Source organism: Lichenostomus cassidix, chromosome 13 (genome assembly GCF_008360975.1).
Source record: "Lichenostomus cassidix isolate B80296 chromosome 13, HeHo_3.0, whole genome shotgun sequence".
Classification (NCBI taxonomy): domain Eukaryota; kingdom Metazoa; phylum Chordata; class Aves; order Passeriformes; family Meliphagidae; genus Lichenostomus; species Lichenostomus cassidix.
This window is the reverse complement of record NC_139494.1, coordinates 12,602,870-12,624,083: the sequence shown is the minus strand read 5'-3', so window position 1 is coordinate 12,624,083 and position 21,214 is coordinate 12,602,870. Positions and strand designations below refer to the sequence as shown.

Here is a 21,214-nt window from a genome sequence, read left to right as displayed (position 1 = left end):
GCAAAGTTTCACTATTTGCAGTAAATTACCCTTTTCCTCTCATTACCTGGCACACTTCTACTGACCTTTATCTATCAGCAGGAGCACAAACTATTGTCATTCTTACAAACCATGGTTACACTTGTGCACCTCACACCTTTCAAGAAAAAGGATTCATCATAAGCTTTAAAAGCTAAAAATGTAATTCCAGCACACTCTCCCCAGCATGGTTTGATTCAATTTTTTGATTGAGAAAAAAATTAATTACAAGGACTTTTGATAACTTTAGTTTAGGGGGAAAAAAAATCCAACAAAATTACAAAAACCCAAACCAAAAGCACACGAAAACCCAACACCAACTTGGGATAAACAAAACAAAAAGGAAGGAGTGAGAGGAGCAGGAATTCCTCCTGCAAGGCACTGGAAGGATCATTAGCAGCCATGACCAGACAACTCAATACCAAACCGTCTGGCTGCTGACTTCCAGACCTACTTGCACAGCCCAGGAAATAACAACTTTTACATTACCCTTGGTATAATAAACTATTGCTAATTCAGCAGGTCAGTTCCTGTTAAAGAGACAAAAAGATTCACTGATTTTTTTTTCTCCCAGCTTTCCCCTGAAGTATCCAAACAATTTACATTTGTGTTTACAAAGCCAGACAGAACAGACACCATTTCCCTCCAGAGGAGGTGGTTTGCATTGGGATTTCTTGGTCAAGAAATTGGGATTTCTCAGCTGAGATTGGTGCAAAATGTAACAGCTCCCTTCCCCTCTTGGGAAAGTGCTGATACAGTCCAGCTGATCTGGTCCTGCACACTTTGGTTCCACCAGTGCTATCGATCACATACACACCACTGAGCTGCTCTTAAATCTCTCTGATGCTTCAAGAGACTAATGTACAAAAATTGAAAAAATCCAGAAATATAATATGTGTCCTCCCTTCAGCAAGGCCAAAGCCCAGAGGGGGACTGCAGAGAGCAGAAAGAGATGAAGGGAGATGCATCCATCGTTTACAAGGGCTGAACTCTCCCAGTTATGCAGGCAGTGAGTCCATCCATACAATGCACCATGGGGAGCTGCTGATCTGGGAACTGCACCACATCTGGCACAGCTGGCATCCTGTAAATACGTCTCTGCTGGATCCAAGTGCCAGCAAGAGAAGCAGGAGAAATCTGAATTGACCAAATCCCATGAGATTTCAATTTTGAGAGGCAGAGGAAAGCAAAAGAACACATTATTGCACCCATGCCTTCCTTTTGACTTCACCCTCTTCACCCTTCCATTGAGGCTCACAGCCTGCTAGAAAAAAAAAGAGAAAAAAAAAAAAAGCCAAAACACCCCAAGTGCCTTAGCAGACAGCCAGGAAACCCTCTTGTCTTTATCAGTGCCTCACTGTGGGGTGGGTGAAGAGGGAACAGAGTCCCAGGGGTTTGCCAAGACCAGGAGTGTCGCATGCCTGGAACAGCAGGGCTTGCAGTGCCATCAATCATCCCCGGGCTGCCTTCAGAGCAGAGCTGCCGCCAGCAGCTCCCCTCACCCTGCCAGCAGCGCCTGAGACCACTCAGCCAGAATGCAAATCCTGTCCCCCAAACACCCAAATCAATTAAACAGCAGCACGAGTGGGATCGGGCTGGATCGTACCACTGCTGCACGTCTGCCTCAGCAGCAAAATGTAGCTGAGCCAGGAATCGTGCAGAATATCCAGACAAAATCATGGTTTGCTCACCTTTACGTGATTTCCTCCTATTTTGTTTTTATTCTTTAATTTCAGCTGGTGCCAGCAAAAAGATGCATTGTATAAAGCCTCGAGCACAGAGCCCTCCTCCCCTCTTTTGTGGGGACGTTGTAAAACCTGAAAGCTTGCAAGGGCCAGCTGTAATCAGCACCATTTCAAAAAGTCTTAGCTCCAAATGTCCTTGCTGGTGCCAAGAGTGCCTGTGCAAGGTGGGTTCAGTTCCCCATTACAGCAGGATGTGTTCACCACAGGTATTACACCAGTGTGGAGTGGAGAAGCTCAGGGTTCCTGGGTGAGGACAAAAAAAAGTGGTTTTCTTTGGGATATGTTTGCAATCCTGTCTCTGTTCACTGCCAGTGCTTTCACCCTCTGGAAGCACTGCTGAGCAGGGCAATAGTTGCTGGCACACCCACACACAGCACAGAATTCTTTCCTGCACCAGGTCTCCCAAGATCTCATTTACAAGCAGAAATGTGTGTATCCCACCTCTCCTGCCACCCCATGTGCCTGGGAATTGCAAGCATTGTCCAGCTTCCAGCCCCATCCATCACACCCTGACACAGCTATGGGCTTTGAAGTCATCTCCCAGCAGCAAGGCTGAAAAAGCAGCAGCCTCATCAAACACGACTTGCTCTCCTGCACCAGGGTTGAAAAGACAGCTGTTTGTTTTGTCAAGGAGCTGAAGAAACCAAAGTCAGAGGGCAGCTGGAGTGAGGAGGAAAAAATCCCTCCTGGGCAGGGGACCGAGGGCTTAGCCATTCATTCCAGAAGTTACATTTCATTATTGCTCATGAATCAGCTGATAAATTACACCAGGAATCACAGATGGCACAGGGGGAACATTCAACTCTAGCAGGATATTTGCATTGCAATGACAACCACCAATTCCATCAGAAAACATCAACACGGGCGCTCTCATCAAACAGCTCATTTTACACACCATGAAATACATCAGAGAACCCCAGCTTTGCCACAGGACCCACAGATTTGTTGGTAGTTTGCACAGGTTAGCTCAGGAGACCTTTTCGAAAGATCTGCAGCAAAAAGTTCCATTTCAGAAGACAAAACCCACCACCACTCTGCACTACATCTCCTATCTCTTTTAAAAGAGTACTATTCATACTACTTCTGACTTAGCAAAAAAAAAAAAAGTTACAATATCCTTACCCAATCTTAACAAGCAGCATAAATCCTAAAACTAAAACTAATCTTTAAAAAGCTGCCGTAGTGAGCTATTTGAACTGATGAAAACGTGCCTGAGAGCTCAACTGCAGAGCTATAGATAGAGGAACATCCACGATTTCTCATAATTCTCTGACACTTGTCTGGTCTGTGATCTAAAACCCTCTGACGTCAATTGAGGTTCCCATTGCAGCTCTCCGTCCAAACACTAAATCAGGAGCACATCAGTAAAGAGAATATTCTTACCTAGATTATGAAGTTTCATCTTGTAAAGACATTTTCCAACTTTATTTACTGCCTTCAGAAGGGCTGTTTATGCACGGCTTTGAATATCTGACTAGCCCCCCTGACTTTAAAAGGAATATTCACTCTGTGTGTGAAACTACAGACACGCTTTTGTCTTTGCAAGGATGTTTTCCCCCTTTGTTTTTAAACCAAAAAAAAAAGGGCAATTATAACTCTTTTTTTTTTTGTAAGCCTCTCAGGATATGCTCAGGTGAGAGTCAATGTTGGTGTTTGCTGGATTTATTTCACAAATTATTATAAAAACCTGAACTTTGACTTGTGCTTCTTCGTTGTTTGAGCTGTTTTCAAACCTGTCTCAGTGATTTAGGATCATACATCTCCAGAAAGTCACTATGTGTGCTCCAAGAGCTGTAGATGCTTCTGGAAGAGGGAATAGTTGAGAGAGTCAAAAGAGATATTGCCTGTGGCACAAAAATTAATTTAGCACTTTTTTTAAAATATGCGATAAGCAAGAGTGACCATACAACAACAAACATTATGAAGAGCAGAGACCCAGCACAAAATTGAGCACAATTCCCATACAATTTATTGGTCTCCCTATGCTCTTCCCATCTCAAGTATACACAACATGCAGATTTCTCCTCCCCCCAGCCAATTGTCTAGTCATTTATTATTTTCTTATTGCTCTGTCCAGGCAGCGTCAGCAAATGTTCCAAGTGCTGGTGTCTTTCCATAGAGTTAATCAGTGTAATTGGGATGGTTTATCGTTCTGGACAGAGTGTTTTGCCATATGGCATAGGAGCCATGGGCTGCAGGAACGTGGCAGTGGAGCACAGAGACATCGGAATGCTGCAGTCTGAAGAGATTTTTCTCACTCCAGTAAAGTTGTTTGAGCTTTCCCTGGATGGGAATGATCACAGAGGGTTAATCCCCTGAGGTCCATGAAAAAGTGCCTCCAGTTCCTCTCCTCCTGCACAGCCACAGGGACCAGTGGCAACATGGGTCATGCAGGACCTTTGAGAGTGTTTTGGGATCCTTGGGGTTAAAACTTTAACTGATTACATCCTGTGACTACTGCAATGCAGTTGCTGCTGGTGCAAGAGCTAGAACTGGTTTAAAGAGCTCACAGCACCAGAGCACAGCCATCCAGGACAGAGACATTTAACAAGCCTACTCTTTCTTTCCTGTCCCCATCCTCCTGCCAGGAACAGGGACAAATAACAGCTCATTGCCCATTTCTTTCTCAGAGTGAAATCTCCACACAGATTCTTGATTTCTGTATTTCTCCAGTCTCACTGTACACATCTGCTTTCCTATCCTGTTCCAACACCCAGGCCTACTCCCTGCCTCTGAATTGAGAAAACAACCAAGTCCAAATTCTCTCCCCAACTCTGAGAATTAACTTTTAAATTCAGCCCCAGCACAGCCCACACCCACATGCCAGGGGCTGTAACACACCAGCAGCTGAGCACGACCAAGGGATTGAGATCACTACAGTGCAACCAGTACATCTGTAACACTCACAGCTCCTTCTACTCAGCACCATGACAAGCCAAAAACTCAGTATTGGGGCTCTTTTCTCCCACAACACCTCCACTCTTCTTTCTCCTGTCTGCCTCTAATGCTGCAGGCCAGGAATTCAGACAAGGTGATGGAGAAAAACACGCAGGCAATGAGTTTCATCCTCTTTAATTGAATTGCATATCAATATTGATTGTGCTATTAATTTTGATAGTAAATCTAATCATTAAAATAAAAAGTCTGCTTGCAGTCTCTGCCAAGCCTTCCCAGCAAGGGTCTGGCAGCATTCCCCTCCAGATAACATGTTGGTGTGCAGTCAGAAATAAATGTCTGGGAGCAGAGTTTGGGGCTGCCCCTTTTTCTTTTTGCCAGGACAATCTGTCCTTCCTGCTGCTGAGGAGAAGACAGAGACAAGACAGCCTCAGCACCAGCATCATCTGAATCCAGGCTGGGCTCTGCTGAGTTCCAGGATATTCTCTGAGGCTTCTGTGCCCAGGGAGAGGAAGGAGAGCTCTAGTTAATCATGGACAGCACGATGCCCAGCTGTTGTCCTCTTTGCACCTGCACCTCTCAGAGCCTGCTGGAGTCAATAAAACCAAGCTGATGAATTTTCCTGCCTCCCCAAGCCCCAGCACTGCCCTAGCCTGGCTTTGAAGGCAATAGGGGAAACTGTCATTCTGCTCACCTCAGCCTGCCTCAGAACTGAGGGATATTTCCCTCCCCTGGGATATCTACTTACAGAACACATCACATTTGAAGGACAAATGTGTGAGGCAGCTCATCTGAGCACTATTCCCAACACATCCCTGTGCCAAGGTTTCTGGCTTGCTGTGTTTTAAAAATAAAATTTAAAATGCCCCAACAAACCACTTCAGAAACCTTTGCTGAGCAGCACAGAACCAGGGCAGAGGATCAGGTATCTTCTATTTCCCCCACTTCTCTTGAGCCACTGATATGGCACCACTTTACCTTCACAGGGACCTGAGCCTTCCACACTTTGCAGAGAGATATTTCCTCTGCAAGCATTTGTTTTGCAACAGTGTGTTTCTGCTGCCAGACATAATTTTTTTACACTCAGAATTAATGATTAACAATTAAATTATTTGACAAGGGAATAGAGGCCCCGTGCTAATTAAATTCCTTCATCACTCCTCTTTGAAAAGGAGGAAAAAAAAAAGAAAAAGACATTTCTCAGTATCAGCATTCAGCCAGAACAGGGCATTTTGTGATGTTGGACTTAATTAGATGGACAACTATGGCCACAGCCAAAAAAAGAGAAGAAAATATTGCTCAAGAATCATGCAAATGGGAGGAGGAATAGGAAACAGCCAACTGGGGAGCCAGGAATTGAGTGAACAGACACATCCAGACTGCAGGAGAGCCACTTCCCAAACCAAATAATTGTTTATAAGAATATATCATCTGTTCAGCCGAAACAAAATAATGCAGCCAGAGTAAACAGTGCCTGTACAGACCGGGAAAATCAGCAATAGGTGCTCTACCAAGCTTGGCTGCTCTGTTTTAGGGAATGCAATCCCAAGCTGCTGGGCTGCTCATCTCCATCACCTTCACATCCTGCTCTGGGCTGGACCTCCCGGGGGCTCGCTGGTGTCTGCTTACACGCCAGCATTAATATCACAAAAGATTATGCTGGTTCATCGACCCTTTGAAGAGATCCTTCCCATTGTAGCTGCTGTGATGATTGCCTGATGGCACTTTCTCAGCCAGATCCACTAGGGATTACAGCAGCATAAATAAGATAAGCCGCTGTCTGACTGCTATTAAAATGCGCCGAGACGCTCGGCTCAGACAACCCTTACACCAGTGCAAACTCCATCCTCGCTGGGTTTGTTACAGGCTTTGCCTCCTTTTGTTTATTCACGGAATAAACCTTCTCTCCCAACAACACAACAGCCCACGCTGTACTTCCAATTCTCTTCTATTGCCAATAATTTTCAAATCACTTGGCAATTTTCCTCTCCTTGTCTCTGCTGAGCCAGGAGATGAACAGTCCTGTGGGACTTTCGAGGGTGTTCTGGAAGGACTAAGGGATGGAGAAAACCCCAGAAAGTTCCCAAGGCAGCACACACACAGCACTGGTCTAGACAGACCTGGAAGGCAGAGGAGGCTGGCAGCTTTTTTGGGTGCTGTCTGAGCTAAAGCAAAGCTCAACTCTCACAGCCAGAGTGAAGATTTTGGGGCTCTGTTAGACAGAATCCATCCACCTAAAGCAGTGGGGTGGATCAGCCTCTCTGTAGCTCCCAGTGGTGTTTTCTACTATTATTTCTAAGCTATAGAGTAGACTCATCTGCCTGCTGCTGGAGAGGCTTTGCTGCTCCCTGTGCTCTGCTTTCTTGCCTTTTCTTGTTAAATCCACGGGGAGTCTAGTCTTGGAAAAGCATCTAGTAACCAAACAGAAGCTGAAGGGAACTCAGAACTCACCATCCCCAGGTCAACAATACACAGCAGACAGACAGAGGCTTTAAAACACACATCAAGACCCTGGAGCCATGTGTGGCACTTTCAGCACATCCCCAAAGGTGCTCCCAGGATCTGGTCATAGGGATGGGCATGAAGCTGCAGAAAGCAGTGGGGCTGTGAGAGGGTGGCCCTCTCCCAGATGTTTCTGAGCTTCAGTTATCTAAATATTTATTTCCATGCAGGAAGTGAGCCCGTGAAATTTATTTAATCGCAACTTTGATGCAGGAAAAAAAAACCAGCACCCAAGAAATACTCAGTGGAAATGGGGTGAATATATTCAATATAGGCTTTCACACTGGATTTATAGGAAAGATGAGCACCAATTTCTGTGCTTTTCCACCTCACTTTTGGAAACAAATTCCATGGGAATTGCAGTTTCTAATTATCTTCTTCCACTTAAAGATTATTAGATGCTTATTAGGTTTGTATTGCCTTTCCCATCCCACACACATTTTCCATTTCCATATACTTCTTCCTGTCTACAGTTAATGAGAAGAAATCAGTGTATTGCATTGTCTGGCATCTTGCTGAAGTGGCAGAAGTCTTTGGTTACCAAGTCATTTGCTGCTTAATTGAAATCTTTTCTCTGGACTCATTGCCATGCAGACACTCCACTGGAATGCAGTAGTCAAGCCCAGTATTGATTGTCCTCCCACTCCCAGCTTTCTTCTTCTGAGTTTGCAAATCAATTGCACCCTGTTGCTTTCCTTCTAAAACCAAATTAAATTTAAAAACACCACCCATTTCACAACCCCATTTACCCCTGAAACACATTGGTTCTGCTTTGCATATTTTCTTAGGGCAGAGATGGGGACAAGGCAAGAAAGGGAACTCTATTGTAGCAAGAGCAAGATCCACAACTTGTCATCCACCACTGAGTAGGATGTGCACCAGACCACTCAGATGTGGTCCAGTGGGGGAGTGGATTGGGAATACACAAAGGGGTGAATGAAATCCTGGGTTTAGGCTCTCACTGGGAGCTGTCTGGAATTCCTCTCCCCTCTTCACTGCAGAAATTAAAGTATTTCTAACAGTTAAGAATCCAGCAATCAGAGAACTCCTTTGCAAATTGCAAAAGGAGCCAGACTGCAGTTGTGAGTTTGCAGGATTGAAAACCAAGGCTTGGCAAGCCCTTACTGCTGACACCAGAAAAGAAAGTCAATGCAATGAAGGTTACCAGATTCCTGATTTTGAAATTATGCACCCAACCACTGTTGTATCCCATCTGATTTTTAAAGTTCTGAGGAACAAAACAGTTCAAAATGCTCTTGTCAAGATAACAATTGTGTCTTTGGGGTTTCAGCTCAAACACGTGTTGGGTAAACTGGTCTTTGGGGGCAGGATCACACTCATGCCATGCATCATAACAGCTCCAAATTCTTCCCAAAAGATCATGTCAGTACTTAGCCCTAACTCCTGCAGGTTTGACTACTGCAAAACTTCCCAAGGTGAGGCCCTTGTCAGAGGACTCTGGTGTCATTTGTGAGGACATGTGCAGCCAAATATCTTGTGCCTGTTGTAAACTCCCAGCTGCTCTGTCAGGGGCTCCTCACTGTCCCCACACACCCTATGTATGTTAAAAAATCCAGGACTTTTGCACAGTGTGAGGCAATGGCCTCACTTCCTCCTGAGCAGCTTCCTTTGGCTCATTGTACATTTGCACTGCAAATTCCTGCAGGCTTTACCCACAGACAGGCACAGCTCTTGCCCTAAGCACACTGCATAGGTGATTTGGGGATTTTTTGCCTAATCTAGGCAATTTTACTGAACACTTGCGCCTGAGAAAAGACTGGTGTTTGAGTAGAGAGCATACAACCAGAAGAAAGGTATTGAATAGTGTCTATTCCTGTCTAAGAAATAAAATCGCCCTGCAAAGCTGAGAATGAGCACCTAAAATCAAGGGTCACTTGTTCCTGTGTAGGTGGCAAGAACAGACTTCCTAAGCCCCAATCATCACCCTGCAGATCTTGCAGACTCCCATCGAGTCAGAAGGCACATTGGCAACCATAGGTTTTTGTCTTATATAGATAAATTCATAATTTCACTCTTTCTGCCCCAGAGGCCCTACAGGTCCCAGAAAGATTCCATTTCCTTTCATCTTCAACTCAATGTGAGTATAATTTCAGGATCACTCTCTAGACACCTCCCAGCCCACAGTCCATGTTGCTGTGTTGAACTCAGACCCTGCATTGCAGTTACCAATAGCAAAGGCTGGACTGATCAGCAAAACCACCTCTCTCCCCTACAGCCCCAAAGGCTCTGCATGAGCTCTACCATCACATGATGCCCATTTAAACCTCAAATTCCAGATTTCTCTGATCCTACCTGCCTTTTGGAAAATCATACTGTCAGAGTACTGAATATGCTCCTTGCTATTTGTCCTGTAATTAAGCAGTAATTGCTGCCCAAGGCTTAATCTCAGAGTGTATTTTACCTGTGGAGCTCAGCACCAGAGTTCACACTTGTAATTTAGTGGCACACTGAGGAGCTGTACCTAAACTCACAAAAGGATTTTCACTACTCATCATCTCTCTTCTAGTTTGGTGGCAGCTGGGATTCTGTATTTGGAGATGTTTGGGCTGGGCAAACAAATTAGCCGAGACCAGCCTCATTAGGAATTCACATGGGTACCCATCCTGCCTCAGCAGGAATAAGATGCTGACTGCTCTGTTTCTGGACCCCAAGCCCTCCCCAGCATGGGATCCACACTGAAACCTCCTCTTTTTTCTACTTGCACAGCCTGGCAGCCTCCAAGGAAGCTGAAGCAGCAGCCAGATCTGCCCCCAAACCCATGTCTCCTTCCGATTTCTTGGATAAGCTGATGGGGCGAACTTCAGGATACGATGCCAGGATCAGACCAAATTTTAAAGGTATGCAAAAAAAAACCAGGTTTGTTTCATTTGGGGACTAAAAACTGCATGCAATCCTCAGTAATATCTCCCTAACATTATGTGGAATATGAATATTTATGTTCTTATGATGTATTACAATGATATTTGGCACATGGATCCCTGTAGATGTCTGGAAAGACATAAAAAAATGTCTGCTCAGAGTGGAAACAACCCTGTAAGGACTTTACACACAGGAAACACAGGGTCCCCCAATCCCTGCTTCGGTATGGGGATTGAGGATCCTGCCAAACCAAGCAGTGACTGGCAGGGAGCTGTACATCTTAGAGGTTAAGATAAAAACCTCAACTTACCTTTCCCCTAAAGTCACTGTCCACAGCTCCTGCTAATGGCAGACAATGCTCCCCCCTTGCACCCACTGCAGCCAAAAGGAGTTTCTCCCACCAGCTCCAAAGGAATTCCACAAGATGCCAGGGGCAGCCCAAAGTCATTCCTGTCCCCCATAGCAAAGGGGTTCTCAAGCCCAACACTGTTCCATTGTTGCACACCCAGTTTTCCCAGTCGCCCCACACTCCATGGCAGACAAACAGCACTGAATCAGGCCCTGGCACAGGCAACAAAACCTCTCTTTTCTCATCAGAGCACATCTCTAGCAAGGGTGGGGTTTGGGGTTTTGGGATGGGGTTTTTGGATGGCTCTTTCAGCCTGGTCTAATGGAAGATGTCCCTCCACATGGCAAAGAGGAACCAGAGGATCTTTAAGGACCCTTCCAACTCAAGCCATTCTATGATTTTTTTGTTTTCATTTCTTTTTAACTGAGCTCACTTTCCCAGAGCTCTTTGGCCTCGAATCACCCCCAGAGAGAAAGCAGCACCTGCCCCTCTCAGCTACTGCCCAGCCATCTCCAGTGCTCATTTCGTTCACTTCTTTTGTTTCCTGCAAGCATTTCCCTCTGCCCTGCAGCCACTGGCAGGGCTGACAGGACTCCCAGGAGCCATTAATCACAGCAACAGCACCTGGCACCCAGCTTCAAACAATAAGCTCTGTATTGGGCTTTTAAACCCAAAGAAAAGTGGGAATCTTGTGTCTCAATAACCAACCAGGCAACAGAGGACACTGCTGTTCTCATCCAAATCACAAAGAGTTAAAACATCACCCTGTAAACCTGCCCACCACTAAATTATGCATACACACAAATTAAACTTTAATATTTAATGAAATGTATACATTCACTTCCTGCTGAAGGCAGCTGTATTGCATTTTTATTTGAGATAATTTAATTTCAGTTTTATTTCAATGAACTACACCTTCCCCTCAGGGCAGTTTTGCTGGCTTAGCCTCCCACACATAAATCAGGCTCCAATTTATAAGGGAAGCATAGGAGGTGTTTTACAGAGCTTGGGGTTGTAGCTCTCAAAGCACATCATTTAAATTAACTGCAGTAACTCATAAGGACATTTTAATTGCTTAGATCTAAATGAAAATAATACCAAAGATCCATATCAGATTGATTTTTGGGGAGGGGAAGATTAGCAAAAAGAAGATTGCAGCTTTTCCATAAATGCTGCAAAGTCTGGGCTTAGCTGTGGATTCACATTCTGAGAACAAAGAAGTAGTATTTGAGTTTTAATTTAAGTTGGAGGATGAAGTCAGCAACTCAGGCAGGAACAGAGAGAAACCTGGCAGGCACTGGGCAGGGAACCTCTCACCCAGGCTGTGCCCTTACCCCTGCTGCTGGAAAACTACATTCCTTCACAGCTGCATCCCTGCATAGAGGTGGAATATTTCAGTGGTAGGCAGGAAATTTTCTAGAGCCTCTCACAAGTTAAAAAAAAAAAATCTGAAAACCACCAAATCCTGCAGGGAGCTCAAAACTCCCCTTAGAAACAGTGGGAAAAGCTCAGTGCCTCAACAAGAGCTGGGCTGCCCCAAGGAATCTCTTCACATGCAAGGGGCCAAACCCATTCCTCACTCAGCTTCATGTCAGCATTGGATCAGGACACCAAAATATTCCATACCTGTCAGAGTCGTGAGCACATGCAGTCATCCAGATCAGCTCAGTATTTTCCTTACACTGTGCCCTTTGGGAAGGGAATCACATGTACAATGACATTTTATGTGGTTCATTAATGGATCCAGAACACAAAACAAATGCTCCAGAGCTCAACAGAAACACAGCAGAAAGGATAAAACAAGTACTAAAGCCTGATAACTGTGTGCTTTTAGCTGCTGGATAGACTTTTGGATGACAGGGGTTGGTGAAGGAGAGAAGAAAAAAAAATTGTGTCTGATAGCTCAAGCCATGCCAGTGTTTAACAGTCTGGAGAAAGCTGCACAGATTGAACAGAGTGAGATGCTGCTGAGCTGGCAGTGGCTGTCTGGGGCTGGTTAGACAGCAGGCTGCTCAGACTGCCTGGGAGTCACACCAAGAAAACCCCAGCAGAGAGCATCACTGCAGGGGACAGGCACAAGCTTTCAGAGGGGGCCAAGGCAGGAGAGGAGGGAAGGGAAAAGAAGAGGAGAAAACCAAGCTCCAAATGTTACTCAGTAATCAGAAAAATCCATTAATTTCCACACAGGAGGAAGTTTGCACTGATTAGAGGCACAAGGCTCTCGTTAAAGCCATTCCTCCCCCCAGTATTTCATCCTGCAGCAACTGCCAGACTGCAGATGTGACCTTAACAGGAGCATCACTCCCCCAGCAGGCTGAGCCACCAGGCAGTGTTTGAAATGCAGACACCATCCCTGACTCCATAAAGAATGGGGGAATAATCTGAAAATCCACCCTCTCTGCTTTCACAGATCTTATCTTCCCAGAAGCATTTGTCACAGGGATGATATGAGATTAATTCATCCAGGTAAAAGGGGACCTTGGTCCCATGGGCAGTGTCTCTGCTCCCTGCCTGGGCTGCCTTTCCCCACCACACCCTGAGCAGTGCCCACAGCAGGTCTTTTGGGTGCCCTCACAGCAGAGACCCCTTTTGCTTCAACCCCCTGCAAAAATCCTCTCATTGTATGTGGGTGAGCCACTGGTTTGCCAGGCACCAGACATGCCCTGATTCCAAAATATTCCCCAGTTTTTTGCTTTGTGCTGAACTGCAGCTCTTGGCATCTCCCTCTGTGTAAACACAACATTTCCACCTCAGATTTTCCAGGCAATGTTGTGAAACACTTCCAGTCACAGCTCTGGGCACACAGACAGACTGACCCTCCTGCCCTCAAACCACAGTCTTTTCATCCCTTAACCCTCACTCCTTTCCTTTGGTGAACTTCTCCAAGATGAGCAGGGCAAGCAAAGCTTTGGTCTGAAAGCAAATCAGAGGAGAGGCATAGCCCAGAGTCCAGGATCACCTTCTGCCAAAACAGGAGAGCCAGAGAATTCCTGCTGGCAGAGCCCTGAAGTCTCTATCCAGATGTGAGCCTTAGCAGACTGGATCAGGATCATCACCTGGGATTTGGGGTTTACAAGCAATTCTGCTTGTAAACATCAACAGCAACACAGGTACTGAAACAGCTGAAAAAGGGAGATCTCAGCAAGCTGGAGAGGTGCTGAGGATTTGTAATTTGGGATTTACTCTGCAGAGCAGCCAGTCCTTCCCTGCTGTAGCACACTCTGCTACAATGGCTTTGGAGGGAGCATGTGATCCTCCCTCAGAAATATTTAGGTGCTTCATATGAGATTTTCATCAGTATAGCTCTAAATAAATATCAGTAGTCTCTCAGCTCCTTTCTGGGATACTTTGCTATCACATTCAAGGTGAGATTGGCATCCATACAGCCAGGTCAAGATATTTAGAAACTGTCCTGGCTGGTTCTGATCTACTCCTTTTCATCTGAGCAGTTCACAGCAGAGGTTTATAAACACTTTACCAAACAGGGGAGCAGAGGCAGAGCAAGATCACTGTCTGGTGTCAAACTGGCATCAGAACCAAGAACAGACCAGGCCAGGTCACCCTTACTCCCCCCTCACCCCTCAGTCACTCCATTCCCACAGTAGGTTTCAACTCCACAGAGTGGAAATCCTTTGTTTCATGAGCACACAGTGAACTGCTGTTCCAATCTGTATTTGTCATGCAGGCCCACCAGTGAACGTCAGCTGCAACATTTTCATCAACAGCTTTGGTTCGATTGCAGAAACAACTATGGTAAGTAAAAATCACAGCACAGCTGCTCAGCTACTGGCTCAGCCTCACTGCACTCCCAGAAAATGCAGCATCACCCTCCTCTTCAGTGTGACCAGGGAAAAACACTCAATGTTCCCAAGCTTACCTCAAGTTTGAGTAAATTAATGGTCAACACACAAGACTCACTACACATAGCTGAAGATCACTCAGTGTCTATCTTATAAAAACACTGCAAAGGACAAGGGTCAGAAAGGAAAACAAATAATCTTTTTCTGAAGATTTGCCTGAGGCTCCAAGCTCAGCGACAGTTACAGATAGTTTGTGTTTAAGTGGGCATAAATCCAGAATTAATCTGGAATCAAAGAGGAGGGAAATCAGCTAAACTCAAATTCAGCTTGCACCAAGATTTCAGATTGCCAAAGATTAAGAGAATTATTAAAGATTATGATGACTGTTTTCTTGGAGACATATTTCTGGTGGACAATGATTTTTACTAGAAAATCAAACCCAATATTTCTGAGTTAAGGCTCACTTCATACAAAATTAGTGAGCATGGCTAAAGGCTGTATCTAATTGGCAAGGCACTAGGAGCAGAGGATCACTAGAACAGGAGATAATTGCTCCATCTGAAAACTATTAAAGATTGGTTGTGACATAACCAGTGAACAGCAAAGGAAAACTCTGGAGGTACAGTGCCTTACTGCTGTGCTAATTAAAGATAATCCAGAAATATGGTGTTTAATTACCCTTCGGTAATTCTTTTTCCAGAAAAATGCTGAATGAAGAATGCAAGGCTCCAGCTTCAGGCATTTTGTGCATTCAGGCAGGAAGTTATAGGCTTTACATATAGATCACACCCCTTGACTTGAACAAATTACTTGGCATGCACACCACTGTCAGAGGAGATCCACAGCCACAGAGCTGGGGTGTAAGTCTTTTCTGACACTACATCATTCTGCTGGAAGTGTTTGGGTTGGGACAGTTCAGTTCTGGTATTGGAGGGGCAAAAAAAAAAGCAGTTGTTATTCTGTCCAAGCACAAGGAAACAGATTTCCTCCCTGGGTTGTAAAATTTGTCAGAATTCGCAGGTGAGAAGTCTAGCATGGATTCATTTGTACATAAAGCAAAAGAGGAAGAGCTGCCACCAAAACACACATCTGTTCCTAATTCACTGTTTATTGGTTACCTTCCCTTGTATTTCAGGCAATAAATACTGTTCCTACAAAGCAATCCAGGGTGCAAGGGAGCAGGAGAGGCCCACAAAGGATCCTTGTGCAATGTAGAGAGCACATTCCATTGACGTGCTTTTCAGTGCATCTGTCCTACACTGGGAGATGCACTGGAGCAGCCAAAGATGCCACATGATCCCTGTAAGCAGGATGCTCCACAAAATTAGCACAGACTAGCATGAGAGAGATGCAGTTCAGCCCCAAGACACACTGCAGGGACTTGCTATCCTCTCCAGATGCTGCTCATTTCATAGGCAATCTTCCATAGAAAAAAAAGAATTCCCATGGGAGCCCAAGAACACCCTGTGGGCACATTGCTTTGTCTAGAAATATCCAAGGCAGATGTGACAAGCCCATCCAGATGTCAGGCTGATGCAGCATTGCACACAGCCTGATCTGATGTGCTTGTGTGGGAGCAGCAGCTCTGCTTGTAAACACCACCAGCAACACGAGAAACACAGGTACTGAAACAGCTGGGAAAAAAGATCTCAGCACGCTGGAGAGGTCCTGGGGATTGTGACCTGGGGTTTACTCTGCAGAGCAGCCAGTCCCTCCCTGCTGTAGGAGGATGCAGTGGGTCAAACAGGCAGTGTCAGATCCCCAGCACAGTGTCTGGGAAGAACAGACAGTCCTGTCTTGAAGAGCTTTTGAGACAGACCTGACTATTTTAAATTCAAGCAGTGGAACAAGTGGTCAGATATCAGGGGAAGGAGAGGAGAGGTGGGAACTTGCAGAAGGGAGAGGGGCAAACCTGTGTTTTACCATAAAGAAATGCAATCTCTCACTGAGCCCTGGGAATGGTGATGGCAAAACTCACTCAGCTGCTCCACTGGTCAAAAAGAGAAAGAAAATTGTGTTTTAAACCCCCATCATTAGGCACCTAAGCCTGGTCAGGTTCAGGTCTGAGTACTACACCACCTTATATCTCATTACATTGGCACTGTTACCTGCAGGAGAAGTCACAGGTTTTTCTGGGTTCCACACATGCAGTTAGAGAAGGCTTTAAAATATCTCCATAGTGGGCTGATAGTTCCTATGGAAAATATCATTACCCTTTAAGTTTACCCTGCTGAATATCAAAAATCAGTGTAAACCATGAGCTCACCACACAGAGGATTAGAGAAATTGAAGGTAAATGCTCACTTACAGCTTGAGACATCATGGAAGGTAGAGGAAGAGGAGAAAATACAGAAAAATAGGAAAAAAACAGTCATTTGATGCAGACAGCTGGGTCGACAAACCTCAGAAGGAAGGAAAATGAGTTACAGCCAAGAGAAAGACAAACACTCCAGAGCAGGCAGAAAGTTGATATCTGCCCCACAAAGGTTCAAAATGAACAGGATAAGAAATGGAGATCTGAAAATTGCTGCAAGGTTAGGGGGAATTTAGAAAAAAAATTTTAAAAGGCAAAGTCATCCACCAAATTGAATTCCTAGGGCAGAGCTGATTTAAAGCAAGGGAAGTAACTCCTTGAAGCATCCTGCAGAGCTGGAGACCCAGCATTAAAGCCTCTGGTGGTGCACATAATTGATTGGACATTTATGGCGGATTGCAGCTCAGAGATTGCATCCAGCCTTGCTTGCCATGAGCTCTGAGGACAAGGAAAGCTGAGGCTGGGGAAACATCCCTGTGGAGCCAGCCAGTGCTGCAAAGGGAAGGAGAGGAGCAACCCCAACAGCCAGAGGAGTGCAGACAGACTCCTCCTGCCCCAAAGCATCACTGCAGCAGTGCATCCAACAGAAAGGGATTCCCAAGGACAAGTGCAAGATGCAGCCACTCTTTCCAGTTGTTTTTATTACACCAAATAACCCCCAAACACAAGTTCTCAAATCCCTTTTTGCTGTTCAAAAGCATGAATGACTCCCCAGCCACACCAGACTAAGAAATCTATAGCAAACGCACAAATTCCTCATTCCAAATAAATGGAAGTCAAGCACCTTGGGAACAGGTCTTGGGTTTTAAGTGAACAAACTGCACCTGTTTTGGCTTTTCTTTGTGGCATGAGGCAATTTATAGGATTATCTGAGCATTTCATTAACAAATTCCCTGCCATAACAGAAAACTTGAAATTAAGAGATGTCCTTGCTCTCTCTCCCAATGGAAGCTTCAGTTTTATGGACTCTCACTGGCTCAGGCACCTGGGAGCATTTTGTACACAGTGAAGGCACATGGAGAAGAAGGAATATATTTTTATATCATCACCTAGCATTGCTAGCAGCTGGACTCAGGATGAGCTTTTCCAGACTCATGTTTTAAAAAGGACCCACACAGGAAAGAAGAGACAGAAAAAGAAAGAAAAATCACAGAAGAGCCAGCACAGGCTCCCTCAGACACAGAGTAAATATGCAAATTTATTGTTGCTGCTTTCATGCCATAGTTATCTCATCTGAAAAGAGCAAACCAAATGTGACCTTCCAGCCAGCTGCAGCACAGCCACAACTGGGCTCCCAGCATCTCCTGAGGACAGGAGGAGCTGCAGGCAGCAAATGTCCCAATGTTAAGTGCTTGTTCAGAGACATCTGCACATGAGATTTCCTGCAAGAAAACAGAGCACCCTGCAAAGCAGACCAAGCAATCCCCTCCAGACCCACCAGCCCCAGTGCAGCAGAGATGTCTGATGAAGTGCTTGGGTCACACATTTAGTACTGGTCCCAAAATCAGCAAAAGATGTGAGTATCAATGAACAAAGCCCATTGCAAAAGTTAGGTTTTGAGAAACATTTCCTGCAGTCAGTCATTCTTCAACCCAACCATCAGTCCCACAGAGATGATAAGCATGTAACAAGTCACACAACACATAATGAAAAGGTTTTCACAACAACTCACAGTCTGCTGCTGTCTCAATATTAGACCTGCAGCGTTCCAGCTGTTTGTGGTTGGAGTTTGTCTTGTGCTGAATGGAGAAGGGAGGGGGAAAAGGAAAACCAACAAAAAGAAGCCATGAAATGGGACTATGCAACTCAAATATGAGGACACAAAAACCCTCAAGCTGAAAAACAAGACCTCACTACTAAACACTTACATTTGCAATTCAGGATGCTGGCTACAGCTCACACCCCAGCAGCTCCACTCTTGGCTCAGAAAGATTCACATTCCCCAGTGTTTGTAGGAAGACACAGAAAAACTTTCTGCTTTAGGTTCCAGCATAAAAACCCCCACACTTATTTTGCACACAGGCAGTCAGCTGTAGGGCTCCTTGGCAAAGCAGGTTGCCTTAAAAATGTTTGTTCAATCCCATTCTACAGAATTAACTCGATGCTCATAAAGCCCCCTATGCTCTGCTGTCCAGCTGGGGCCACAGAAACCTCTTCTGAAGGAATTCAGTCTCTACCCTGTTTTTTCCATCAGCAAAAATGTAAATTTATCAAAAGGAAATCTCTCCCCAAAACTGTTCAGTAGAGAGGCTGCTCTGACAGAACCCCTGAGTCAGGGAGGAAAACCTATTGAGTGCCCTGAGAGTTTCCATCCCTTCTGCACAGCACTGCCTCCAGCTGCCTCTGCTTTCAGCAGAAGATGTCAAGGCTGTGAGATCTTGGGAAGGAAAGGTCTCAAATGATCTGTTTCCTTGTCTCCTTGCGAGGTCACTAAGCAGAATTTCATTTCAGCATTATCAAATTGAACTACTTTGATCACTCCAGTTATTCTCTTCCTGCCTTGTGTCATTTCCCTCTTGGGACTAAAATGCCTTTGTGCCAAATTGCAAAGCTCCTGAATGCCTTCACTGCACAGAGCTGCTGCTCCCCTCTCCCCAGCCAGCCAGAGAAGCAGGCTGCACAAGATAATCAATGCCTGGATGTGAATGGCACACAAATGAGGAACTTGAGTGATACAAAGGATATGGAGAAAGAGATTTCTTTTTTTTTTTTTGCCAAGTTTTCAGCCCCAGTCAAACCTCTTTTTTCTTTGCTTGAAAGTTCACATGAGAAATTGACCCATTCTGTCTATCATTTAGGAATAACTGTGGACTTCTTGGTGATGCTAATTAAGATCTCCTGTAACAGCGTCCAGGAGAAATGCTGCATACCTCCAGGTAGCCAAGAAATGAGTGTTGCTTGGCTCATCACCTCTCAGCTTGACTGCAATGCTGAGGACAAAGTTTACAGCACTCTTTAGCTGGTGCAGAACACTGTAACCCTCTTAGCCTGTGTCACAGCAAAGACACACCCTGATTGCTCTCCATGCCTTCTGCTGGCTCCCCAGGCAGTGTCATGTTCACTTTGCAGTCACAGTGCTTGGGTTTACATTTATGTTCAAATCAGGCTGGAAAAGAAACCTAAAAGCTTGCTCAGAGCCTTCAACACTGCAGTGCAATGACATAAGGGCAAAGGCATCTGGGAGAAAACCACGTTCCCAGTGAGCAGGCCAGGACTGTGGAGCAAACTCACTGAGTAGGAAGATCTTCATAAACATGCAGACAGAGGTAAAATATTAATGCTGTGAAATGGCAAAGCCAGAGAATTGCATTCAGTGCATGTATCGTATTTCTTTGTCCTTGCCTTTTTTATGTCACAACATAAATGCTTCATTTTCTGTATTCCAAAACAAAAAATATCCTCAGCAAACAGTTGTCTCTAAAGGAGAAACACAGAGTAACACAAACCAGAGTTACTCTCCACACTCCTGCATGTCCCCCGGGTGGAGGTAGTGCATTTTCTCACACCACATGTTCACAGCATGCTCCTGGATTGTTCTGACATAGGACAGGAGGACAGAACACTGGAGATGAGTTAGGAGGAGCCTTCTCACAGCCATCCACTGTGAGAAGTTAATTTTCATTTGGCCCACAAGCATTTAATTAAGATGCCTCCTCATGGTGACAAAGACTATGGCTATCATTCTGCCTGCTGTGGCGCCAACATAAACCATTCAACACCTCCTGTCTCACCCTTTCCTGTCCTTTTGGCAAGTTTTGGAGCTGAAGCAGTGAATTTACTCCATCAACAAAGCTTATCTGCAGTAACACAGGCTGTTGTAGGGAATTTGGCTCCATTCCCTCCCCCCTTCTACTACTCCATCAGGCTGAGCACACTTCTGGGCAGCTACCACTGAAGTTTCTTCCAAACATGAGTTTAATTTGTGTTGTACATGACAGAAGTCCCAAACTGGAGCTGACCTGCTAGCATCTAGCTTATTTGTAGCTGAATAAGCAAAACAACCTTTTGCTTTCTACCTATTAGGTCAGTGACATTGATTTCCCCTGACTGCAATGGCTGCAGATCTTGACGCATAGAAAAGGGAGAATTGAAAATACACACGTTGTTCTGGGAGCTGCTGCCTGCTGTGGAAAGTGGGAATTCATGGTTCCTTTCCTTTTCCAGGCTTGTGTGATGGGCTGGTCCTGCTCTGAGACCCTGACCCCCAGCTGTCCCCAGCTATTCACATTTCCTCCAGACACATTATCCAGGGTCGACAGAGATGAATAATTGAGTCAGAGGGATGCACTAGGACTTGTGAAGGTGACATTTGGAATATCAGCAGAAGGAAAGAGTGTTGCAACTCTTTTTCATGTTCAGAGGTCTGCTCCTTTTAGCATCAAGCCCGTGGTTCATTTGCTGTTGTCACAATCATTAATGTCATTAGCAGCTTCTGTGCTCTGAGGATGCAGATGGCACTAAGTGGCCTGAAACAGATTCTAGATCATGTGCATGGCTAGGAAGTGCCTCATCCAAAACACAGAGCACCCAACAGAGCCCTCTCCCAACCCTCCAGCACCACTGGACACCACAAGAATTGTGTCCTCATGGACAAAAGGTTCACAGTCAAGTGAGCACTGAGCATCAGAAAGACTTTCCTACACAGGCACCCTTCAGCTCCAGAGCTTTGTGCTCTCCAGATGGAAAGAGCAGCCCTGGTGGCAGAGGTAGG

General features: G+C 45.2%; 1 protein-coding gene across 2 annotated transcripts in view; it reads left to right on the top strand.

The window, feature by feature from the left end:
- GLRA1 (glycine receptor alpha 1) overlaps nt 1-21,214 on the top strand; it is a 38,525-nt gene that overhangs the window by 6,065 nt on the left and 11,246 nt on the right. For both annotated transcript variants that reach the window (XM_085073770.1, XM_085073769.1), the window contains exons 2-3: nt 9,888-10,018; nt 14,075-14,142. In XM_085073770.1, the coding sequence (XP_084929896.1) occupies nt 9,888-10,018; nt 14,075-14,142 (199 nt within the window). The remainder of the gene's footprint in view (nt 1-9,887; nt 10,019-14,074; nt 14,143-21,214) is intronic.